Source organism: Eucyclogobius newberryi, unplaced genomic scaffold, assembly GCF_026437365.1.
Source record: "Eucyclogobius newberryi isolate DKJ021-1_F unplaced genomic scaffold, fEucNew1.0.hap1 SCAF_13, whole genome shotgun sequence".
In the NCBI taxonomy this organism is placed as follows: domain Eukaryota; kingdom Metazoa; phylum Chordata; class Actinopteri; order Gobiiformes; family Gobiidae; genus Eucyclogobius; species Eucyclogobius newberryi.
Window position 1 is genome coordinate 4,672,456 of NW_027315757.1, and position 26,824 is coordinate 4,699,279.

The 26,824-nt window shown below is 45.2% G+C and overlaps 1 protein-coding gene across 1 annotated transcript in view; it reads right to left on the reverse strand.

Moving 5' to 3' along the window:
• Window positions 1–26,824, reverse strand: part of LOC140357838 (integrin alpha-3-like) — a 175,486-nt gene that overhangs the window by 89,374 nt on the left and 59,288 nt on the right. Inside the window, exons 8-13 of the mRNA XM_072442357.1 lie at window positions 10,678–10,831; window positions 10,422–10,615; window positions 10,194–10,282; window positions 6,399–6,532; window positions 2,634–2,711; window positions 1,482–1,549 (exon numbers count right to left, since the gene is read on the reverse strand). Of these exons, the coding sequence (XP_072298458.1) occupies window positions 1,482–1,549; window positions 2,634–2,711; window positions 6,399–6,532; window positions 10,194–10,282; window positions 10,422–10,615; window positions 10,678–10,831 (717 nt within the window). The remainder of the gene's footprint in view (window positions 1–1,481; window positions 1,550–2,633; window positions 2,712–6,398; window positions 6,533–10,193; window positions 10,283–10,421; window positions 10,616–10,677; window positions 10,832–26,824) is intronic.

Here is a 26,824-nt window from a genome sequence, read left to right on the forward strand (position 1 = left end):
AAAACATTTCAATTTATTTAAAAAGCATCATTTGACTATTTGTTATAAATTATAATAAATTGATAGTGAAAAATAACCAGACATATGATTACGTCTGTTATAGAATAATACTATATATTTTTATATAAAAGTGGCAAAGTTGCAGAAACGCAGTCGCTTCACAATAGCTAGGTTTGGACCTTCACTTCTCGTTCTGTTCATTCTCTGGGAATAACATGTTTGCACTGTTTTATCAGTGTCAATTGTTAATCAAGCAATGCTTATGCCATTTATTTAATTTAATATAACTTGTTTTGTCACTTTAGCAAGAAGGAAAAGTTGGGAGCTGTAAAAGATAAATTAGTAAGGATAACTATTAATTTTACATTTTCAGTTAAAATTAATCAATTTGATCATAATTATTTTTCATAGCCAATATTGTATTGAGTAATTAAGTACCATAATGTATTAATAACTGGCTTTAGTCATTTTCTTCTGGCACAGTTTCATCACATCATCATTTTATAGCATTACAACCTCAACATTTTACTCTTACTTTAGCCGGCTGGACCACATTAAAATGCAGCAGAAGACCCGAAAAGGTCTGAAAATCTCTGGGGGAGGGCCCCCAGACCCACCCTGTTCATTAATTTAAACTGCTAATGTGGCTGTAGACCCTTAACGCCCACAAATATGCCCAAAAACGTATCTGGGACGTGTGTTATTTGTACAGGGAGTAGAGGTGATGTCAGCGGAATACCAAGTTGCATTGTGGGATTTAAGTTATCAATATTTGAGCTTGTGAGGTGCTGAGAATAAACTAACTGGCAAACAGATGCCCTGGAGTTTTGGTGCGCTTTGTTTGCATTGAAGAAAGTTCCCATATGTGAATTGTTTACTGACAATGGCAATAAAACTGATTCTGATGACGTGGTGAGGGGCCCCCAAATTTTTTTTCGCTTAGGGCCCCCTGAAGGCTTGGGCCGGCCCTGGGTGTATTACTGTAATGTGTACAACATTAGCCTGGCCAAACTTCAGTGCTGCTCTCTGTTCTGCTTAAAGGCGCAATGGACGATTTTTCGGCGATTTGAGAACGCAGGCGGAAGTGCGCATGCACACTCTCCCGTTCGGACTGATACAACACACACATGCGTTTGTTTATTAGCGCGACGGATCACATCGCATCTCTCGTCTCCCGTAGATTTCCTTCTTCTTCTGAGACAGCTCGAACTGTCCTTCTCCGTCTTCATTTGTCCCGTACGCTGAGGGAACTATATTATGATAGATCAATGCGCTTAGACACGCGGAAACGTGGGACGAGCCGCACGCGTCCGCATTTATGCAGATGTTGGCCTGAACATGGAAAAGGGCTCTTTATTTCATTCATTATTCTCGACAACACATTAGAAGCTATTCTATGATTCTGTCTTCGGTTAAGAGAGAAGCACATGAGGATGCGTAAATATTGATCGTGTGTAGATGTAAAACACAGCAGAACTCACTGATGTTGTCTTTGTCACTGTTCCCTCCAGTTCGAAAGTTGTAGGAAAAGCAGACCTTCACACGTATGCTGCACAGAGGAGAGTAGGTAAAATTAAATTATGTCCACATTCAGAAGGAGGGCAAATAGTCTGTGGTTGTGTATTTTTTTTTAGAAGAGAGCTACAGAACATTTATTAATTTTGAACTAGCAAACCCGGTTTACTAATCTCTTGTGGCATAAACGCTATTATCAATTATGGTGAACATTAACGTCACTTAATTTTATGACCAAAAACCTTTATTTGATCAACTTATTGCACAGCTATTAATTATAAAGCATGCCAAGACATCTGCCTTTTGATCATTTAAAGGCAAACTCTATAATTAAGTTCTAAATTTCCTCAGTGGTACCCAACTTTTTTGTCTCAAGTAACCCTCGAGGTACTCCTTATATTGTGTAATAGTGTTTCTAAATTAAACATCTAAGAAATCTGAAGTACATTGCCAAGTAAAACCCACCATTACATTGAATTGTATGCCAGGAATGAGTGGCCCTCTTTGACTGTTCAGATGTTCACTCACTGGATGACTCTAATCTAAGATTATTTGTCATTTTGCGCCAACCTAGCTGTGTGGCCTTGGGCAGAGCTGAAGGTCCCTATGCCCTGTGCTCACTGGACATTTATTTCTCGTCTAACCCTCTAGTATGGGTTGATTGGGGGAAAGCGTGCTTTCGGATATGTTGATTATGAAGCTTCAAACGCTATTCCATCTGCACTGGATTTGTGTTAGTCAATTTCACTGAGGGGTTTTCGCTCTGTTTAAAAAAGCAAGAGTCCTATGAAAATGGTCTGTGCTTTAAAATGTAGTTCTGTTTTAATCTTTCTTAAATGGCTCTTTCTTAGTGTAAATTTGTACGGTAAATGTTTTTTTTGTGATTGTGTGCTGCAATTTCCACTTTGGCCTAGGTCACCCTTGGAAAAGAGGTTTTGATTTCAAAGTTGTTGTTTTTACCTAGTTAAATAAAGTGTAATAGATAACAAATAAAATAAAAGTATGTAAAATTATGTAAAGAACATTTAATATTCAAGTACTATTCAATTTCACTTTTCTTTTGAATCTGAAATTGGGATAGTGATGACTGTACTATGAGTGTGCTTATGTGTTCTGACCAGGATTCACAGTCGAGCGGATCCACCAGGTCAGGGCTCACTTGGAGAGTCTGCGTCAGCTCCACCACCGGGCGAGAACTAACAAGGAAATGACAAGAAAAAGTAAGTATTTCAGTGTGCATTCAGACCACCCAAATGTGCTTTATTGAACTTTATTTGAAATTGATTGAATTGATTAAGTAATAATAATGTCATAATCCAACTTTAAAGTTTAGTTTTAGAATATTTAGTATAGTTTAGCCAGTATATGAAGTCAAATATAGTCAGTGTAGTCAGTAGTAAAAAAGTTAACTTTATTTATGTATCATCTCTCACAGACTTGTTGCCACTAAGTGCTTCACAATAATAAAAGACAAAATCAAACACACACACACATTGGGTGCACGGTGGCAAAGGCGGTTAGCGCTCTTGCCTCCCAAGAAGGAGATCACGGGTTCGATTCCCGGACCAGACCAACATCACATGATCTCTCTGGGTGGAGTCTGCATGTTCTCCCCGTGTTACCGTGGGTTTATGTATCATCTCTCACAGACTTGTTGCCACTAAGTCTCCCACCATCCAAAGACATGCATGGGTTAGGCAAAATTGGTGACTCTAAATTCGCCCTAATGAATGTGAGAGTGAACTGTCTGTAACGTCTATGTCTCTGTGTTGGCCCTGCGACAAGTTGGCCACTGTCCAGGGTGTACCCCGCCTAAGGCCCGAAGTCACTGGGATAGGCTCCAGTCACCCGCAACCCCGAAAGGGAACAAGCGGTAGAAAAAAAAATGAATCAATGAAAAATGAATGAAAATCAAACACAAATATAACACAAAATACAGTCAACTGTAAAGCTAGAATGCTTGCTTGAAAAAACAAGTTTAAAGGGCATATACTATGCAACATTCTGAGCTTTTAACCATATTATATAACATTGTTCCCTCATCAATAACATACCTGGAGTATAATTTAGCTTCATCCACACTAGTTTGATTAACCTGGGTTAGAAACTCTTCTCCCTCCGAGCGCCAATAACACTCTGATGTTCATAAATTATCTCCAGACTTGTTCTGTGAATATCTCCCTTGTAATCACGATCAATACAACTGCGTGCTGAAACCCGGAAGTGAAATGTTTAGCTTAAACTACATATAATTTCCACTGCAGCCAGTAGATGGCGTCAAAACTCGGGTAGTTCTGGGGAAAATTGCAATTTTTTCTTTTTGTTCTAAAAGATGGAATGCCAAACCAAAGGTACTCAAGAGCATGTTTAAAGGAAAATAACAATACATATAATTCATAATATTTGTCCTTTAAGGCTTTTTAAAGTGCCACTAAACATGTGGCAGAGCCTTCTTCATGTGAAAGCACAATTTGTAAAAAGCTCCTCTGTGGGCAGTGCCTGGAGGTTTGGGGGGGTGTGGGGAGGTTGAGAGGAGCAGATGAGGAGGCGGGCTGCTGATTGACAGAGGCTGCAGACAGAAGGAAACAGACAGCGAACTCACTGACAGATCTGGCTTATATATATATATATATATACATCAAGGACAAGGCTTCTACAGATGACGTCCTCGGTGAATGTCTCAGACAATGGGGAACAGAGGATGATGAGGTGCTGGAGGGACCATCATGAGAGGACAAGCCCGTACATGGGATGTACCACCGGAACATAAGTGGCTGATATTATGAAATCCTACCAATGGCTAGAAAGAGCCGGTCTGAAGGACAGAAGGCCCTGATCATGGCAGCACAGGAGCAGGCCCTGAACACCAGATCAATAGAGACCCAGGTCTACCACACCAGACAAGACCCAAGGTGTAGGCTGTGCAAAGGGGGCCCTGAGACAATTCCGCACATAACTGCAGGGTATTAGATGCTGGCAGGGACAGCATACATGGAGCGCCATAACCAGGTGGCTGGCATAGTGTACAGAAACATCTGTGCAAAGTACGGCCTGGAGACCCCAAGGACAAGGTGGGAAACACCTCTAAAGGCGGTGAAGAACGACCTCTGGGACTTCCAGATACAGGCAGACCAAATGGTAATAGCGAAGCAGCTGGACATAGCATAGTGATGGTTGACAAGGTGCAGAGGAAAGCTGTGGTGGTGGACATCGCAATACAATGAGATATGTCGGTGTAAACCCTCATTCGTCCAGGCCTGTTCCATAGTAGAAAAAGCTTCAGTTGTAGTCATCTGGACTCAGTTAGAAAAAATAGACGTTTCGACTCTCATCCAAGAGTCATTGTCAATAAAAGAATTTAGGTCGAGAACTCCGATATTTATACTATTCTGTGGTAAGTCCAGCCCATTGGGAGGAGCCTTCCTGAAGAGGAAAGAGTTGTTTGTTTCAACAGAAACTTACCCTCTTGGTATCTACCGAGCCTATTCAACCCTTTAATGGGCTATTAGTCTCCCCTTTGTCTTTGTGAGACCCTGGCTCACCCTGAGGACCTGATTAGCATCTAAATGTCCTGGTACTGGTCCTCTACCTCTCCAGGGGTTCAATAGCCCATTAAAGGGTTGAATAGGCTCGGTAGATACAAGAGGGTAAGTTTCTGTTGACTCACCACAGAATAGTATAAATATCGGAGTTCTCGACCTAAATTCTTTTATTGACAATGACTCTTGGATGAGAGTCGAAACGTCTATTTTTTCTAACTGAGTCCAGATGACTACAACTGAAGCTTTTTCTACTATAAACAATACAATAAGATGCAGTGACATGTGGTGAGGTTCAGGGCGAGTGAAGCACCAAAAAAAAATTGGGGACAAGCAGGCGTCGAACACACTTTCTCTTGTGTTCAAAGCCATGTCGCTCACAATTAGGCTATGTTCTATGAGTGATGTCAGCGTTTTTAGATATATAGGTCCGTCTAAAACAACCCGTTCAACTCCGGTGTAGGTCTTTCTTTAGTTATAACCTCTTGCTTTGCTTGAAAATCCAGATTTGTGAAACGTTTTAACTTGGAAATGTAATCGTCCAGATTCTACATAAACAATAATAAGGAAGAAGATAGTGAAACCTGTCCACACACGGCCGGGCTCAGGAGCATGCGCGTCCATGCGGCGCATGTAATGCAGCCTCTCCTGAGTGAACTTTTACTGCGGTTTTATAATGAATCTCTGAGCCTAAAACACGCTTCAGAAATACATTTCATACATTATCGAGAATATGGAAGCACTGAGCACATCGTCAGGGTGTTTTATTTGTTATAAACAGAGGGAGAGAGTGACACATAATTTTGCATTGCACCAGCTCAGTTTGTGAGGAGTGTGTGTGTGTGTGTGTGTGTGTCTGTGTGTGTGCGTGCGTGCATGTGTGTGTGCTCCAGCGGCTGAGCAGGAGCAGCCTCCCCCCTGTATCTGATCGGCATCTGAACATTTTGACATTCTTATTTGACATAATATTGTTCGATATTGGATTCATACGGAAAGTGGGTTTATAATACATACCAGATGACAAAATATTAATATTTTTTATATTTTATTTAATTTTTTTATTATTATTTTTTGGGTTCAGTGAACCCCAAACTGGAGGAATGGCTTGAGCAGATCCCAGGAAAAACATCAGACATCTCGGTCCAGAAAAGTGCAGTGCTAGGAACAGCAAAGATACTGCGCAGAACCCTCAAGCTCCCAGGCCTCTGGTAGAGGACCCGAACTTGAAGGGGGAAAAATAGAGACCGCCGGTGGAGGGTGAGGAAGAGTTTTTTTTTTAATATGTGTGAATCTTGTCCAGTTAGAGCATTGTTTAGTTTATGATTGTGTGACGTGGTGACCTACCGCAGCAGCACCACGGTGTCATCCAAAGAGCCAACGAGGAGGTCTGGATGCTGGTTCCTGTCCACATCCTGAGCAGAAGCCAGAGAGAATCCAAAAGTCCTGAAGAGTGGTGAGATACTTCTCCCTTGGATCACCTGCATAGATCCAGGTTTAACTGTTGTTAAAATCACAATAGTTATTGTGGGGTGAAGGATTCTGGTGAAGGAATATAATATGCATATATAATATAATTCCCATGCAGAAAAAGGAAGGGGATGTGACAATCTAAAAAACTGTGCGAGAACAAACATTGATATTAGTCTTGTTTAAGCAGCCGAAATCTCTCTCTGGATTGTCGGCGAGAGCAAGTGGTTGAAGCCGAGGGGCAGTGAAAAAGCCAAGAATCAACTCAGATCACGCAGCGTCACGGTGAACAGACAGATCTCGCATTTCTTTGAAGTCTGGCTGTGAATACAACTAAATAAAACTCCTCTCTCCTTCACATACCGCAGACTGACACAGTCACAATAAAGTTTAAGCTTGATCTTTCTCTAGAGTGAAAATTGGTTTTACCAGACCTAGATCGTATATTAGAGATAGCAAAGGCCTGGGCCTTCACCGCCTTCACCGCCTTCACTGCCTTCACTTCACCGCCTTGCTCTACTTAAACAAGACTATTGTGTGCACAAAGCACTAAGTGCACAAACAATGCAAAAACCTTTGACATAATTTTGAGGTCAACTGAACACTACGGGAGCAGGGAGGGAGTTGAAGGTTTGACAGCTAAAGGTCACACAGGTTCCAAATGTTGACTATTAGCTCTGGAATCAAATTTTTGAATAGTGAAAGGAGGATATGATGTTGAAACTCCTCCCCACCAGTGGCGGCTCGCCCATAGGGAGCGCTGGGGCGCCGCCCCACCTGACCTGACTGCCTGTTTTTATTAGGCCCGAGCGCCACAAGCTGGCGAGAGGCCTATTAGTCTCGTAAGGCCGTGCGAAGCGCTCGCCCACTTCCAAACACTCACTAACGCACTCCTTCACTCACGCACGCCCCGTGCATACTAATTAGTAGTAGGAAAATGGAACATTACCGTTGTAAACGGGCGAAGCCCGTGCAAAAGTGCGCACTAAACGAGCACTTTACATTCGCGGTCGTCATCCCCATATAAAGAAATCATTTGCGCCAAGTAGCTCACGAATACGTTCCCATCTCTTGCATGTTCCGTGCATATAAGCATGTAATGCAAAAATGGAACATTATTACTGTATACAGGGCCAAAAACACAAAGTGGGCGGAGCCCACTCAAAATTAACGAAAGTACCCGTCAGTGACCAGGGACCCACACCATGAGGTAGGAAAGCGCGAGCGCTTTCCGAAAATGTATAGTTTATGATATTTGAAAAATGGGAAACATTTTTTTCGCATCGGAATATTCTTCTTCTTCTTCTTCTTCTTCTTCTTCTTCTTCTTCTTCTTCTTCTTCTTCTTCTTCTTCTTCTTCTTCTTCTTCTTCTTCTTCTTCTTCTTCTTCTTCTTCTTCTTCTTCTTCTCGGGACCAACCCCCCTATTTTTCACCCAGTGAACATTAACGAAAAGTCACAAAAATTTGCACACCTCTAAAAATCGTGCCTCTCTACATTCTGGCTATTTCCCTTTTCTAAAATAAAAAAAAATTGGCGCGTCAGCGCCCCCAAATGTACCAAAAATGCATTGAGAGATAGGAAATGCCCCCAAAAAAATCTGATCGTAGAATCATGAAATTTGGCGCAGCGGTAGATGGTGACAAGAGAAGTAAAAAATATTATTACGGCAACGCCGTCCGCCCAACCAAATGTCGGCCATATTGCTTCAAAAATGGCTAAGCATGACTCGGGAGTTTTTCCAAACGTCGTACTTTTACAAACTCCTCCCAGGGCGTTGGCCCTAAAAAGCTGAAATTTGGTGAAAATGCTACTGTGGAGTGGGACATCAAAAGTTATTCAAATTACATTGATACCTGTCACGGTCTCTGAGCGGCGAAGCCGCAAACTGTAGCTAGAATTTCAGAAATCTCCCAAATTTAACATCTCTGCCGTTTGCGCAGATAAAGTCCGAATTGCGTCAAATTAGAATCAGTTGTTAAACTCTTTGCCCTAAACCTACTTGAAGTGAAATAAATTAATTTGGCGCAACAGCGCCCCCTACAGATTTCATATGGAGGTTAAATGTTTAGTTTTGCGAAATTATATGAAATTTGACACACAACTCAATTTTAGCATCCCCATCAAATAAGTCAATGAGACCCATGTCATAATTGTTACGGCTTTGCCGTAGCGATGACCAAAACCTCCCATGTTATTCCAATGGGGAAATCGCCAGAACATGTTTACACTTTAGACTTTCATGAACTCCTCTTAGGGCGTTAGCCCTATTAACCTGAAATTTGGTGAGACTCATCTTCAGGGGTGAACCATCAAAAGTTATCCACATTTTTATTCAAAGAGTCACGGTGTCTGTGCGGCAAAGCCGCACATTTTGCCAAGAATTCAAAATAAAATTGCTTTTTGATGGTAAAACAAAGGAGAGAAGATGTGACAGCGTCACAGATTCAGCAGTAGGTGTAATAAAAGGACAATTGGGGGCGCGTTAGCGCCCCCTCCTCTTGCGGCGTGGTGGCAGCGTTCCGGCGGCATGGCGAGGGCCGATCATTGCCGCTTGCGGCTATATTTTCATTTTATTTTCTAAATAATCTCTCATTTCGCAAATTCAGTCAAATCCTTACATCTGCATCCCTTTGAAGAAGAACTTTTGAGGAAAAGCTCATTGTAAAACAACTCGGACCTGACAAGCCAGAAGTGAACATAACCCAACAGACGAGAGAAAAGGGGAAAACACACACCAGAACCTTTTCCTGAGATTGTGCGTGTGATAGTTGGACTCTGTCTTCATGGCAGGAATCACCCAGAGGTTCACTCACAGCATACATCAGGTAGGCTATAATTTTTTTTGTGGCGATGAAATTGTGATATTTATAGGAAGTTCTAGTATTTTGCTCAGCCATGTGGATTCATGATGTCATTGTTTACATAGAGTAGATTGAAGGATAACCGAACAAAACTCTGCTCCCGCTTGGCTCTCGGGTGCAATACTACATACCGTTTCATTATATTTGGTAGGATGAAAGACACATTAGTTGTGAATACAATCACCGAGTTTGAAAGGTATTTTCCGTTAATAGCGGAGTGACAGCCGATTAAACAAAGTGATGCCGGCTAGCGAGCTAGTTAGCTAGTTTTAATATGAGCACACTAGTTTTAACGGAGCGCTATGCTATTGCATGGCTGATTCGATTTTTTGTTTGGGATGACACAATGTTGTGGTAAATTAGTAGTTATGTGTGGTTTTAGCAAACACCACTGCCGTGCTTTTTACGATTACCGTAATTAACAGCCACATCGCGCAACAGATTTTCTTGTGCGGGCCACTTTACCGCCGTCGCTCTGGGGGGGAATCTCCCGCTTTACTACGCGTTATCTCCCCCTGGGATGACAAATAGGTTGAGAAGTATGCCTAAAATGCACCAGAATGCAGGAAATCACATCTACAAAATTCAAAATTTTAAATAGCCCCACCTAAAAAAAAAATCACCAGCCGCCACTGCTCCCCACAGCTATAACTTACGGGGCAGCATTGTGGTGAAGCATCCACACAAACCAAAAAAACACTCAGTGTCTGCAGTCTAATTAGCAGTGATTTAGACCCAACTTCAACAACAACTACCCCAGCTTTAAGTGCCAAAAATCAGCAAATGATGACAGTGTGTACTGGTATTACCTGTGAAGGCTGAGGGGGGACACCACTGGGGCCACTGTTAAATATCATCACACTCCCAGTACCATGGAACGGAGCTCCCACCACAAAATCTGGAGAGAAGGGGAGAGAGAGAGACATAGGGGAGCGAGAGTGAGTGAGGTGGCGTGGAAAATGCTTATAACATTTGTTGTATGACGTTGCCCATCCCACTGGACTACAGTGCTGTTATAAGTTGTATAAGGACTTTACCCTGGAATCCATCTTGGTCCAGGTCTCCTGCTGCACACAAAGCCATCCCAAATGCAGAGTGCTGAGGACCTTTGAGAACCAAAGTGGGCCTTGAATTAAATCTCCCGCCAGTGTTCAGGTACATATACACAGCCCCGCCTACTTCCTGCTGACGCTGGAAGAAGAAGGGTGCTCCAATCAGCAGATCATTCCACCTGAACACAAAACACATGTTACTGAATGTGATGCTGGAGCCATGAAACCATGGGAGCTCTACCCGTCATTGTTGAGGTCCACCACTGCTAGTGCGCTTCCATAGTATGAGCCCATCTGCTCCCCTCTGAGCCTCTGAAGGATTTGGAGTCCAGCCCCAGACTTCAGCGCCAGAAAGACCGAGCCGCGAGCATCGCGTTTGCTGTCTTTAGGAGCACCTGGATCAAACATAATCACACAGGGCAGGTTAAAGAAGTGATGCACGCACACACACATTGTAAAATGGTCACATTTATAGACACCCAACACCCAACAAAAAGAAAATATATAAATTTTACAGCTCAACACTCATACTCTCGCATCGACCTAATACTCAACAGTAACTCTATTATGTCACAAACTACAGAACAGCACCATGTCTCAGTATCAATTTCTTGGAAGTACTCAATTCGACCTAAAATAACCCCCAGATGGCGCCTCAATACATCACTTCTATCAGGCCTAGATTTTGACTGTTTATTTTACTAGAGAGTGTGCATCCTTCATGGAATTGAACAACTCCACAGGTTCATCATCCTCCTGTGGCAGGAAGGAAAGGCGGTCCTGACAGGCAGAATGATTGCCTTCTCTGTTCACAAAACTATAAAATAAACATCTTGAACATAACTTGGAACAAGAAATAATCACACTGGAACAAAGAAAGATTCCATCCATTAGATCCATTAGAAGAAGAAGAGGATCCTTCATAGACTCAGACAAGAACACTTCATTCAAGTAAATCAGGTAAATATCAGGTAAAATAATAGTGTTCCAGGGGTACGAAAAATATATCATGATCAACGATGAAAACACTGCTACAAACAGTACCAACTTCCTACTACTACATTCAACATTTTCACGACCGCACCGATCGAGATAAAGTTATGTCCCTATTGGCTTTTTATGTTCAGTGACATGTGGAGAAAAAGTGTGTCAAATTTGTTTTAAAAAGTGTTTATGACAAAGTAAATGTCTATGGCAGTGTTTGTCAGGTTGCCGCAGTAACATGCTTGCAGCTAGAGGTATTCACATCAATAATAATAATAATAATAATAACTTTTATTTATATAGCGCTTTTCAGTGACCCAAAGACGCTGAACATAATAAAATGGCTTTTTGTATAGAATGGCAAGAAATGAAGAAATGAAGAGGTTTTGTTATCTTAAGTTTGGGAGCAGGACCACATCCCTTTCAAGCGCCTTTCTGCTAGGCATCCAGGTCACACACATCAGCGTTTGTGACTTTCAAATCAAATCAAATCAATTTATTTTTGTAAGGCCCAAAATCACAACAGTCGCCTCTGAGGGCCAACTTTGTGCCCCTCCATCCCACCCTCTTTAATTATTATTCTAATTAATAACCTAGATGGGGGTCTCGAGGCCCGGTAGCCTACAGCCCTCATCGCCAGAAGCCCCAAAACTGCATCCATTTCTGTAGATTTGTGTTGTTCAAGTTTCTCGTATGTCAATAAACATTTGAATATTAGTTCGAGTTGTGGTCTTTGCTAGTGAAGGATGTTTGTGCCAAAGTACATTTTTTCATCACATTCAAATTGCTTGGAAACCAAAACGCATGTAAGTCAATGACAATATTTGTCAGGTTGCCACGGTAACATGCTTGCAGACAAAGGTATGCCATCATTGGCTTTTTCGATCACAATGGTAAGCTGAATGTCTGCGCCAAATTTAATTTGTCCACGTCAACTTATGTACTTATGTGCAATACTGTGAAATAATGTCAATCATTCCTGGTGCAATATTTTCTGTCCATATAACAGCTTCAAATAAGAGTGTTATTTTTATTTTCCTTAAGAGTAGAAGAGTTTTTCTACAAGAGTGTTTTAATAAGTTATCTGTTTTTTATTATTTATTTCTGTGCCTAATCTGTGTTGCAACACTGGACTTTCCCAAATGTGGGAATAAAGGTTATCTTATCTTATCAAAGTAAATTTGTAAAATATAGCTATATATATTGTATATCATTGCGTTCAGGTCATCATTTTGTGCAAAATGTGTATTAATGCCATCTCATGCCAACACTTTAAAAAAAAAATCTTATTTTTCATCGTATAAGGCCTTTTTGTCACAAAGGTACACTTTGAAAAACGATATACTTTTTTTTTTTTTTTTTAATTAAAGAACAGAAGAAGTGGACAACCTCAGATAAATTTATTAGACTCTAGTATGTCAAAATTTCATGCCAAATATTGCATTTTGAATGGGAGATGTTTATGTACAAAAATACTGCATATAAACATTGACTTCTATTATAAACACAGATCCATTAGAAATGGTTTTGGGGGTCTGAAGGTAAAGATTGTCTGTGACACAGTCCCTGTGACTGCCCCTCTGGGGCCCCTTTGTGAACACATAACTCTCCTCAAGTGTCAAAACAAGTGGACCTCAAAGATCAACATTTATCTTCTTATTGGCCGTCACAAAGGTGACTGATATATTAGATATATCAGAGTGTGAATAAAAACAAATGCCTTTTGGTTGAGTTTTTCTGGTCATATTAGCAGTAGTTATTTTGAGTAAGAAAAGTAGAGGTTGTAGTAAAGAGGAGGCTCTTGAGGTTGTTATGCAGTTGATCGAAGAAGAGCTCAGCAGCCAAGAAGAAAAGGAGGATGAACTGAAAATGAAACTAAAACTAAAGGTGCACACCAGACAGGTGGCAGATCATAGGATAGAGGTCATTCAGAACATAAACTTGACCCGTGAGTTTACTGAGGGCCAGTAAAGTTACAAAGTCACCAGCCACAAGTTCTTTATCTCCTCACGCCTGCCAGAGGAACTCTGAGACAAAAGGTGGAACAAACATGGGATGCAATCCAAATTCTTCCACACCAGGCAAGGTGAAATAACTCGGGTTAAAACCTTATGCCGTGGATTAGAATAGGTGGGGCATGAAAAGTTGGCTGTCCTGATGAGTTGGCAATGATAATGGGAGTTTCTTGTGTTCCAAGTGTACCCTGTAAGATCCTCCTATTCCACAATTTTCCTCTTCACTCTCCATCTCTCATTATCAAACTCTTGAATCTCCTTCTCCCCATTGTCAGGAAAATCACAGCCCCCCAGCCCCCATCACCATCTCAGACTCCCCCATCTCCACCGTGGACTCTCTCCGCTTTCTCGGCACCACCATCACCCGGGACTTCAAGTGGAAGCTCACCATCAGCTCCCTCATCAAGAAGGCTCAGCAGAGGATGTACTTCCTGCGACAGCTGAGGATAGCCAACCTGCCAGCGCAGATGATGGTGCAGTTCTACATGGCCATCATTGAGTCCATCCTGACCTCCTCCATCACCGTGTGGTACGCTGGAGCCACAGCCAGGGACAAACAAAGACTACAGTACCCTCTGCTGAGAAGGTGATCGGCTGCGGACTTCCATCTCTGCAGGACCAGTACGTCTCTCTTTGGACGAGCAGGTCGGCTCACAGCTCTTCTCACCCTGGACATGGACTATTTGAGCAACTCCCCTCAGGCAGGAGGCCACCCCCCCAGGCAGGAGGCTACGGTCCATCCAGAGCAGAACCTCCCGCCACAAGAACAGTTTCTTTCCCTCTGCCGTTGGACTCTTCCTAAACACTTTAACTATAATTTATTCACGGCACTGTTCACTTTCTGCACTACATCTGTATATCTATACAACTGTAAATGTGTGTACATATTAAGCCTTTTTTTTAATTTTTTTATATCTGGTAGCTTATTCTTATGACTTGTTCATAGTTCATTGTTTAATTGTTTTATGTTGCATCGAACCACCAAGACAAGTTTCTATTTTTGTGAATTTTGTTCATTGACAATGGCAATAAACCTATTCTGATTCTGATTCTGTCCTCCTCTTCACTCTTTATTTTTGTCTTTCCAACTGATCTCCTTATTGTTGCATTCCTTCTTTATTTCAGCTGCCTTTGTGCGCTACACTTCTCTTTGCTCTCTAACTCACCACTCTCTTCCTCCTTCTTGGCATCCAACTTATCATTTTCCTTCTCTGATACCTTGGCCATATTAATGCTGTGGTCTTCTTACTCCACAACTTTAGCTCTAATCATCCTCTTCATGTTGGCTGCTGAAATTCTCAAGTGCCTCCTCATTACTATAGCCTCTTCTCAATTTTCTAACCCCAAATGGCAGCCATGAAAATCACCAGGGGCCTCATTTATAATGCCCGGTACACATAAGCTTGCGTGGAAGTCTGTCCATTTTCACGCTGCGCAAAGTTTGGGAAGAGTTGGGCAGAGGTGAAATAGCGCCACACATGGCAGGAGGGGCAAATGGACCATTAAGAAAACGTTAATTCAATAAAAACAACAGTAAAATGTGCTTTATGATCTTCGTGAGGATACGCACAATGAAATGGGCGACAGACCAGTCACATATTTAAAGTTTTCTGATTCGGACGGCTCCTGGTCTTGTGGTGGCAAAAATCTCTCGATAAGACAAAGAAGCAAGTTGTCTCGTTTCAAAAGTAAACTGTTTAATCTTGTGGCTGAATCAGAAAGGCAAGGCAAGGCAAGTTTATTTGTAGAGCACATTTCATACACAAGGCAATTCAAAGTGCTTCACACAGCAGGAAAAATGCATTCAAATCACAAAGAAATTACAGAAACAGAAATACAATAAAATTAACTAAATTAAAAATTATCAATCCAACTGATTTTCTAAACTAATAAAATCACAAACAAAAGAGAAGAGTGCAAAGATAAAAATTAACTACAATAAAATTAACTAAATTAAAAATTATCAATCCAACTGATTTTCTAAACTAATAAAATCACAAACAAAAGAGAAGAGTGCAAAGAAAAAATCCTTTCAGTCATATGCGCAGCTAAACAAAACTGTTTTTAGCTTAGATTTGAACATTGTCAGAGTAGAAGCCTGTCTCACATCTTCAGGAAGACTGTTCCAGATTTTAGCTGCATGAAACTGAAATGCAGATTCCCCATGTTTTGTCCTGACTCTGGGCACCAGCAGGAGGCCGGTCCCTGAGGTCCTCAGAGTCCGAGATGGTTCATATGGCACTAACATATCCAAGATGTACTTTGGTGCTAGGCCATGGAGAGACTTGTACACAAGCAGAGCTGCTTTAAAGTCTCTTCTCTGAGCCACAGGGAGCCAGTGCAGAGACCTGAGAACAGGACTAATGTGATCATACTTCCTGGTTCTGGTCAGGACCCGAGCAGCAGCGTTCTGGATGTACTGCAGCTGTTTTATAGCTCGTTTGGAGAGACCAGTGAGCAGGCCGTTACAGTAGTCTAATCTACTGGAGACAAACGCGTGGATAAGTCTCTCTAAATCTGGTTTTGACACTATATTTTTGATTTTGGCAATGTTTTTTAGATGGTAAAAAGCTGCTGATGTTATTGATTTGACGTGGCAATTAAAGTTCAAGTCTGAGTCCATTATTACCCCCAGATTTCTAATTTGGTTTGTAGGTTTTAGAGCGAGACTCTGGAGGTGACCGCTAACACTTTCTCTTTGTTTCTGTGGGCCAAAAACGATTATTTCAGTCTTGTCTGAGTTCAGCTGGAGAAAGTTGTTTTGCATCCACACACTGATCTGTTGGATGCAGTGACAGAGTGAATCTACTGGTCCATAGTCACCTGCCGATAGTGAAACATAGATCTGAGTGTCGTCTGCATAATTGTGATAGGACACATTTTCACTGCGTATCAACTGACCCAACGGCAGCATGTAGAGGTTGAACAGAAGGGGACCCAGGACTGACCCTTGGGGCACTCCACAGGTCAGGGTCATGTGGTCTGAGACACAGCTACCAATTTCAACAAAGTACTTCCTGTCTTCCAGATAGGACCTTAACCAGTTTAGGGCAGTGCCAGTGATGCCTACCCAGTCCTCTAGTCTCTGTAAGAGGATCCCATGATCGACAGTGTCAAAAGCAGCACTCAGATCTAACAGAATTAAGACTGAGGCTTTGCCCGTGTCAGTGTTCAGGCGGATGTCATTTGTCACCTTGACAAGAGCAGTCTCAGTGCTGTGATGAGGTCTAAAACCTGACTGAAAAACATCAAATGAGTTGTTTATTAAGAGGAAATCTGTGAGCTGTTGGTAAACAACCTTTTCAAGGACTTTGCCCCAAAATGGCAGATTAGAGATGGGCCGGTAATGACTCAGTACTGCGGCATCAAGACTGCTCTTCTTTAGGAGAGGCTTTATGACCGCAGTTTTCAAAGACATTGGGAATGTTCCAGATTGAAGCGACATGTTAACTATTTGAGTGAATGGTGCTAACAAACTGTTCAGCACAGACTTTAGAAATTTGGTGGGTAACACATCAAGGCAGCATGTAGATGAACTCAGACTGGTGATGATCTCATGGACAGTTTTGTCAGTTACTGGTGCAAAGTGAGTTAGCTCTAAGTGTCTTGGTGGTTTTAGGGTAATTTTTTGCATTGTGGGATTTATAGCATTTTTAATGCCCTGAACTTTGTCATTAAAGAATAATGCAAACTCATTACACTTGGATGTGGAAATGAGTTTGTTAATCTGTTTACTGTGGCAAACAGGACACGCGAGTTGTTACTGCAGCTTCCAATTATTTCAGAAAAATATCTTTCCCTAGTTCTACATAAGATTAGGTTGTACATGTTCAGCTTTTCTTTGTAAATCTCTTTTTGAACCTGGAGCTTTGACTTGCGCCATTTCCGTTCGGCCCTGCGGCACTCCCTTTTCTGTGCCCTGACCGAATCATCATTTCTCCACGGCGCCTTCTGCTTATTTTTAACCATTTTAGCCTTTATAGGGGCGATGGTGTCCAGAACATTCAAAACACTAGATGTAACAGAGTTCAACAAATCATTTACATTAGAACATGAGACATTTTCAAAGTTTATCATTTCCATAAACAGTGCACCTGTGCCATCACTTATGTGTCTCCTCTGAACAACTGCAGGACCAACCGGAGGTTTGGGAGAAACAGACAGGTCAAAGAAGACACAGAAATGATCAGACAGAGCAACATCGATCACATTAACATTTGAAATATTTACCCCCTTTGTAATTATGAGATCTAGAGTGTGTCCTTTGCTGTGGGTGGGGCCTCTCACATGCTGAGTAAGACTGAAGGTTTCAAGGACAGCATCAAGCTCTTTAGCGTTTCTGTCACAAATATTATCAACATGCACATTGAAATCACCTGTAATGACCAAACCATCAAAGTCTGTGCATATGACTGAAAGCATCTCAGTAAAATCATCAATAAAACTTTGGCAGTGCTGGGGAGGCTTGTATAAAACAATGAAGAGAATGGATGGAGACCGTTTTAGCTCCATTTTAAAGGATACATACTCAAATGATGAAAACACCCCAAAAGACAACCTGCGGGTAATTATTTCATCTCTAAAGACAGCACAGACTCCACCCCCTTTTTTGTTTTCTCGTGTTTCAGATTCAAACTTAAAGTTGGGTGGAGCATATTCTATCAGAACTACATTTCCTGTGTTTTTGTCAAGCCATGTTTCAGTTAAAAACATAAAATCAAGATTATAAGAAGAAATAAAATTATTAATTAAGAGAGATTTGTTACATAAGGATCTGACATTTAGCACAGCAAGTTTCAGACTAGTTTCAGTGAGACTGGGCTTTATCTTTTCACAGGGAATATGAATCACATTTCTCAGATTGGGCCTGACTCGCATTTTGTTTTTCCATATCTGTGATGATGTGACTACAGAAATAGCACTAGGGGGGGCTCTTTTTACATAGGGCCCCGGGTTTGTTTGATTTTTAATGTGACAATAAGTCCCGGCAACGCTGAGACCCAGTGCATCCTAGCTATGGGAGATACCAGGTGAAAGGCGAGGTTGGATGGGTGGTGGGGCTTTTGTAGCCAAGGAGAGTTTGGGACCAGGTGAGAGGCGAGGGGGGATGGGTGGTGGGGCTTTTGTTGGTGTAGTCGGTACTGACATAGCCCTTGCTATATTGGGCGTGAGTGGAGCCATCTTAATGCCTGATTTGATCAGACTTTCAAAATGGCTGGGAAGGCCCATGGGTGAGAGTGGAGATGAGAAGGAGAATGATGAATCTTTAGTGGGAGTAGATGTTGCAGGGGGAACCCAGGGCTGGTGTGAAGGCAGGGGCGATGACAGGGATGTTGTTGGGCTTTGAAGGCCTTTGAAGATTGTTCCTTTGCTGGAGGCGGTGGAGGTGAATGTGGAGCAGCTGGAGCTGAATCCTTTGCTGGTGGTGGTGGAGCAGCTGCTGATGAATCCTTTGGTGGAGGCTGAGGTTGTGGTGCTTTTGATGTTGAAACATTGGCTCGGTCTCTGGCTGATGGAGCAGGAATTCTTCTCTCATTCCTCTCTTCTCTAACTATCTGCTCAGGACCCTGTCCAGGCCCAGTCCAATGCCTCAGAGCGTGGAGCAGGTTCTCTGTCAGCACCCTCACTCCACCTCTGCATAGGTGGGGGCCATTTCTCTTAAACAGGTCCTCTCGTTTCCAGAATAGATAGAAGTTCTCAATATAGTGTAGTCCTCTCGGGGAACACTCTTTGGACAGCCATGTGTTCAGCTGAAGAAGCCGGCTAAACTTGTTTATCCTCCTGTCGATGTTTGGAAGAGGTCCACTTATGAATGTTTTGATTTCCATTTTATCAAGCACATCGAATAACTTCAAGAAGTCTTTTTTCAAAACTTCAGTCTGTTCCCGCCGCATGTCCACTGCACCCACGTGCACAATCAGCTGTTTAGCTCCTCCATGCTTAGCCATAATATTTGGAAGGAGTGACGTTATCTCAGAAACAGTGGCGCTTGGAAAAGAATGTGTGTTTATCTTTTCATGCGTCACGTGACTTATCGCGCCGTCCCCTACTAACGTGACCTTGGCTCCAGGCACAGATCCTCCTCGCTGTATTTTGGCCACGTCATCTTTCCTTTTTTCATTTGATTCCATCTCTGAAAGTGGTAAAAATCTGTTGGTGAGCTGTATTTTAGGTGACTTCACGTTATCTTTGTATCGTTTAGGCTTTGCTCCAAGTTTGTTCCAAGAAACAGCCTGGTCTTTAGACAGTTTTGGAAACGTCACAGAGTCACTGCGGTTTAGGTTGAAAGTAGCAGTTTTTCTTGTAAAAAGTGTGCTCTTCTTACCGTCGGTTGACACAGGAATGGTATCGTGAAGAACTTTTTCAGATTCCAAAACAAATATCCGTGTTTTCAGCTCATTAATTTCTTGTTGATATTTCCGACAGCGTTCACAGTCTTTCTCCCTTCTTCTCCCGGACATGTCGCTGGCGTCAGATATGTCGTTAAAACTGGAAAAATGTTCTTAAAATCCTTGGTTTACTTGAAAAAGTCTAAAGCAAAAATGTTTGGAAGACAAAAACTGATTAAAAAGCAAAATAAATAAGGAAAGCAGCGATAGCAAGCGGAGCGAGCAAAAAAGCGTGTGCACTCTTCGGAAGCAGGATATAAGAAAGAAACTCGTGTGGACTCGGCCATTCTCATGGAAGGCCGAGTCCACGCGTCTGTCTCTTGCCTGCTTCCCAAAATGTCTGTCTCCCAAATCCCTCCCTTCCCACGTCTGTCCCCTGCCTTAAATCACAGATGGTCACATGACCACACACACACAGAAGGAGCAAATGGGACATCAAGGAACAGTGGTTTCAGGAAGGAGACAGTACATAACATTTGCATTAATTCAATTCACATGTCTTGCCTAGTGTGAAACATAACGTGGGACTTCCAAGCCACTCCAGGGAGTCCGGACATGTAAATTTCCAGGCCAAAAGGGGTTGTCAGGCTGTCAGAACTAAATCTGATTAGAAATAGGATTGAAAGTTAAAAAGTAAAGGGCCAGATTATATTTTTTCCACAACAGTCTCTCTCCCTTCGATGCGTGAACACGCCCTATAAGGCTAATAGGTAAACCCTTCACATCGTTGCTCCTCTGTTTAGATGCCCTGCCTCAGTGTCACAGACAGCCGCAGCTGGTCCATCAAAGGCCCCTCCTATCAGCAAAGTACGTACATTTTTATTGTGTCTAAAAACGATATAATTTGTTCAGAATTATGTAATATTCTTGTTAGGTTAAATACCAAGGAGCTGGAGATGGCCTGGAGCGTGAAGGTATCGGTGCCCGTAGTGATCGGAGCACTTGGGACAGTGACCCCCAAACGGGAAAAATGGTTTGAGCAGATCCCAGGAAAGATATCGGACATCTCGGTCCAGAAAAGTGCAGTGGTAGGAACAGCAAAGATACTGAAGAACCCTCAAGCTCCCAGGCCTCTGGTAGAGGGCCCGAGCTTGAAAGGGGAAAACCCGCAGAGGGTGAGAGTTTTTATATATATATATATATATATATATATATATATATATATATATATATATATATATATATATATATATACATGAGGGTAGGAACATAGATTGACAGGTAAATCGAGAGCTTTACCTTTCGACTCAGCTCCTTCTTCACCACAACAGTCTGATGCAGCGACTGCATCACTGCAGCGGCTGCACCGATTAACCTGCCAATCTCACGCTCAATCATGAACAAGACCCTGAGATACTTGAACACCTCCACTTGGGGCTAGGACTCCCCACCCATCCGGAGAGGGCAAGACACCTTTTTCCGGTTGAGAACCATGGCCTCGGATTTGGAGGTACTGGTTCTCATCCCAGCCGCTTCACACTCGGCTGCAAACCGTCTCAGTGCATGTTGCAAGTTCGGGTTTGATAGAGCCATCAGGACAACATAGTCTGCAAACAGCAGAGTTGAGATCCTATGGTCCCCAAACCGGACACCCTCCGACCCCTGACACCGCCTAGAAATTCTGTCCATAAAAACTATGAACAGAACCGGTGACAAAGGGCAGCCCAGGCGGAGTCCAACATGCACTGGGAACAGGTCTGACTTACTGCCGGCAGTGCGAACACAGCTCCTGCTCCGGTCATAGAGGGACCAGACAGCCCTGAGCAAAGGGCCCCGGACCCCGTACTCCCAGAGCACTTGCCAAAGGACACCCCGGCGGACACGGTCAAAAGCCTTCTCCAGACCCACAAAGCACTTGTGGACTAGCTGGGAAAACTCCCATGAACCTTCGAGCACCCGATGAAGACTATAGAGCGAGTCCAGAGTTCCACGACCAGAACGAAAACCACTCTGCTTCTCCTGAATCCGAGATTCTACTATCGGTCGGATTCTCCTCTCCAGTACCCTGGAATAGACCTTTACCAGGGAGGCTGAGGAGTGTGATCCCTCTGTAGTTGGAACACACCCTCTGGTCCCCCTTCTTGAACAAAGGGACCACCACCCCGGTCGGTCAGTCAGTCCAGAGGCACTTGAAGAGACGTGTCAGCCAAGACAGTCCTACAACATCCAGAGACTTTAAGTACTCAGGGCGGATCTCGTCCACCCCCGGAGCCACTGAGGAGTTTGCGAACAACCTTCGCCCTCAGAGGCAACTGTTGTTGTGATTTTGGGCGTTACAAAAATAAATTGAATTGAACTTCAGTGACTTCAGCTTGGGTGATGGACGAGTCAGCCTCTGAGCCCTCGGTCTCTGCTTCCTCTTCGGATGACATGACAGTGAGATTAAGGAGGTCTTCAAAGTATTCCTTCCACCATCCAACAACATCCCCAGTCGAGGTCAGCAGGTCTCCACCCGCACCGTAAACGGTGTTGGTGAAGCACTGCTTCCACCTCTTGAGGCGCCGGACGGTTTGCCAAAATTTCTTTGGGGCCGACCGATAGTCGAAACTCCTCCCAGCCACGGGTTTTTGACTCTGCGACAGCACAAGCTGCGGCCCGCCTGGCCTGCTGATACCTGTCAATGACCTCATTACACCTACAAGCCTGATAGGCTTCCTTTTTCAGCCTGACTACATCCCTTACTTCCGGTGTCCACTACCGGTTTTGGGGGTTGCCGCGGCGACAGGCACCGGAGACCTTGTGACCACAGCTCCGAGAAGCCGCATCGACAATGGAGGCCAAGAACATGGTCTACTCGGACTCAATGTCCCCCGCCTTCCCTGGGATCTGGAAGAAGCTCTCCCAGAGGCGTGAGTTGAAGACCTTAACGACAGAGGTCTCTGCAAGACGTTCCCAACAGACCCTCACAATGCGCTTGGGTCTGGCAAGTCAGTCCGGCTTCCTCCTCCGCCAGCAGATCCAACTCACCACCAGGTGGTGATCGGTTGACAGCTCTCTTCACCAGAGTGAAGAGAGGGGCAGACACGCGTCCGGAAACAAAGTTGGGTTCAGATCGGGGAAGCCGTTCTTCCCGATCACCCCTGTCCAGGTGTCACTGTCATTGCCCACGTGGGCGCTGAAGTATCCCAGTAGAACAACGGAGTCCCCGGTCGGTGCACTGTCCAGTACCCCTCCCAAGGATTCCAAGAAGGCCGGGTACTCTGCACTGCTGTTCGGCCCGTAGGCCGACACAACAGTGAGACTCCTGTCCCCAATCCGACCCTCTTGTTCACTGGGGTGAACGCCAACAAGTGGCGGCTAAGATGTGGGGCTATAAACAAGCCCACACCAGCCCGCCGCCTCTCCCCACGGGCAACACCAGAGAAGTGGACCGTTCAGCCCCTCTCGAGGAGATTGGTTCCAGAGTCCAAACTGTGCGTGGAGGTGAGGTCGACTATATCCAGCCGGAACTGCTCAACCTCCCGCACAAGCTCAGGCTCTTTCCCCCCCAGCGAGGTGACATTCCATGTCCCCAGAGTTAGTTTCTGTGCCCAGAGATCTGGTCGTCGAGGCCCCTGCCGTCGACTGCCGCCCAGATCACTCTGCACCCGCCCCTTACGGATCCTTCTGAAAGTGTTGGGTCCACGGGAGGATGGCTCCAACGTCGCTCATTTGGGCTGTGCCCGACCTGGCCCTGTGGGCACCCACCCCAGGCATGGCTCCGGGATGAGGCCAATCCGGGCGACGTAACTGGCCTTGGTTTTTCTCGATTCATAAAGGGCTTCTGAACCGCTTTTGGTCTGACCAGTCACCTAGGACCTGTTTGCCTTGGGAGACCCTACCAGGGGCTTAAAGCCCCCGACAACATAGATCATTCAGGCGCTCAAACCTCTCCACCACGTTAAAGGTGGTATGGACGATTTTTTTCAGCAAATGTTTTATCATATTTCCTCGTGGCGTGGATAAATCATTTGTTCTGCCACGAATCAATCATAAAACGTACCTACCGCTCACCTGCAGCCGCGTCAGGCTCGTCCCCGCGTTTCCGCGTGCCTAAGCGCATGGATCTATCATAATGTAGTTCCCTCAGTGTACGGGGCAAAATGAAGACGGAGAAAGAGAGTTCGAGCTGACGCAGAAAAATAGGGGATGAGAGAGAAGGGAGGACATGCAGGTTATTGTCGAAGTCAGGATTCAATCGCATTCAAGTGGGCGTCCGCCCCGTCCGTCTGAGAGAGTCAGATCCCTCACTTCACCATGGACTCTTCCAGGTTTCTGCGCTTATACCAGAGGTTATGCAGTTTTTACTGGCCAAGAAGGAGGGTGGAGGGACAGGGGACGTCTGCATCATGTCCTGCTCCTCATCCCCGCGCTGCCTCTCCTCCGCATCGAGCGTCGGGACATCTCCTTCACGTGGCTCCTCCCGCACCACAGCTGTCTCTCCACCGGATCACGCCGACACCGGGTCCAGCTACATCGCTCAGCAGCTCCAGAATACGCTCCTCTCCACGTCAGGCTCTCCAACACGCGTCACCACTCTCATCCTCTACGCCCCAGGTTTCGCTGCCAGTAATGCGGGGCCTCAAGCCGGACGCCCGGTGACGCCCCCAGTCAAAATGAAGTATTTTTAAATGTTTCATCTGAGTATATTGCACAAATCACAATCGTAGTGATATTTTCGAGTCTCAACCATGTCTTTTTCCAATAGACGACCAGAGTCGTAGAGTCGTGTAGGTGCCCACACCTGACGGAGCCCACACCTGACGGAGCGCACACACACGAGAAGGGGCACACACAGCATACGGGTTCTCGCGTCAGCGCCGTGACGTCACATGGTTCTAGTGCCTTGCGGAGCGACACCGCAAAACGATCAGTGCAAGCACCGCACCAAATCCATGCCATTTAATTCAAACTCCCCGGCCAAGCTGGCGACACCCCAGCTGCAGCCATGCAGCCCTAAATCGAATGCCCAATGTCGCCCCCAGTCGAAATTAAGTATTCTCCTACGTCTTATTCTGTCTATCGACTATTGCATAATCACATCTTAGCGATATTTCGGGCATCAATCAGTTCATTCTCAATAGGCGTAAAATCGCACATGTCGCTCAGTCTGCTTCGACTATTTTCATGTTCGTGGCTGCGTGCTCTCCCTCCTCCAAAGGCGGAGGAGGCACGGAGCGGCTGTATGTCCCCCTTCCCCCAAAGGCGTGGGGGAAGCACCAAACGGCGCAGGTTCTCTCTCTTAACGCAGGGGATTTTCTCATTACCTGTCCCCTTGTTTTCTAGGCCATGCTTGCCAGGCCTACTCCCCGTCCATCCCAATTTGTAATATCTATACCCGCCGTCCCGCTCCAGTCTATATCCCATGTCCCACAGTCAGCCTCTCCGGCCAGCTCCCCTCCGTGACTCAAGTCCCAGTCAGCCCTCGCCTTCCCCGCTGCCCATGCCCACTGTCCCGCTCCCGTTCATGTCCCATGTCTCTCATGCACCCCTCCATCCGTGGCCCATGTCCCACAGGCACCCCTCTGACCGCCTCCCGTCCGTGTCCCACGGCACCCCTCTGTCCGCCTCCCGACTGTGGCCCATGTCCCACAGGCACCCCTCTGTCTGCCTCCCGTCCGTGGCCCATGTCCCACAGTCTCCCCTCTGTCCGGCTCCCGTCTGTGGCCCATGTCCCACAGGCACCCCTCTGTCCGCCTCCCGTCCGTGGCCCATGTCCAACGGCACCCCCCCGTCCGCCTCCCGTCCGACCAGAAACGGGTCCAGGGTCAGATCAAGGGTCAGATCAAGGGTCAGATCCAGGGTCCGGTCTGACACGGCACCCCTCTGTCCGCCTCCCGTCCGTGGCCCATATCCCACAGGTACCCCCCTGTCCGCCTCCCGTCCGACCAGAAACAGGAGGGAGAAAGAGAGAGAAAACAGGAGAGAAAAAGAAAAAGATAGAAAGAAAGAGGAAGAAAAAGATAAGGAAAGGAAGAAGAGAAAAGAGAAAAAGAGAGAGAGGAGAAGAGAGAAAGAAAAAAAAAAGTTCCCGACTGCGACCCACGTCTCAGTCGTCCCTCTCCTTCCCCGCTCCCGTCCATGTCCCGCTGCCATCTCCCACATCCCACTCCCGTCCGCGTCTTCTGCTCACCCGCGACCCACGTTCCACAGCTTACCTGCCCCCGCTCGGCTCCCCGCTATCTGCAGGCAAGCCCGACTCCCCTTCCCGAGGCTGCACCTCCATGCTCTGCCGTCTGCCGGCGCCTCCCTGTTCACGCTCCGCCGTCTGCCGGCGCCTCCCCGTTCACCCTCCGCCGTCTGCCGGCACCTCTACCCTCCATGGCTGCCGGCGCCTTCCCATTCACGCTCCGCCGTCTGCCGGCGCTTTACCCGCTCCGCCGTCTGCCGGCACCTCCCCTCTATGCCGTTTGCCGGCACCTCCCCTCTATGCATCTGCCGGCACCTCCACATTCTGCCGTCTGCCGGCGCCTTCCCGTTCACGTTCTGCGTCTGCCGGCACCTCCCCTCTACGCTCCAAGCATCTCAGTCATTCTACACGGCTCGACCTGGCTAGCGCCGTACCCTTCCCTTCTCGAAGAGTATTTATTTCTTCATGAAGAATCATTCAGTCTTCGAATCACTGCACTTTTACACGGACGCTTCCGCCTCCTCTGGCTTTGGGGGTGTTATGTTAAGTCTACTCTAATCTAAAATTCTAAAAATCTCTTAAAGTTAAGGCCCTGCCTCGTCACCGCACGCACAGCGGTCTCTCCTGCCGCCCCATTCCTTGTCGTTCCTATCTTCAGAAGGCCAGCCCACGTCAGCACCCTGGTCTTAGAACGCCTTAGGGCCACGTCGTTCCCGCGCATCTGTCCCCTCTACTCTGGGCTCGTTTAGATTAGGAGCCGCTACATAGTGGGCACCCGGGGTACATCGCCCCGATCTGCCTCTAACATCTACAGCCTAAAATCCCCTGCACCCCGGTGCAGTCTCAACTCAACAAATACTGGTGGTGGTTCTAGATTTCCTCATTACCGTC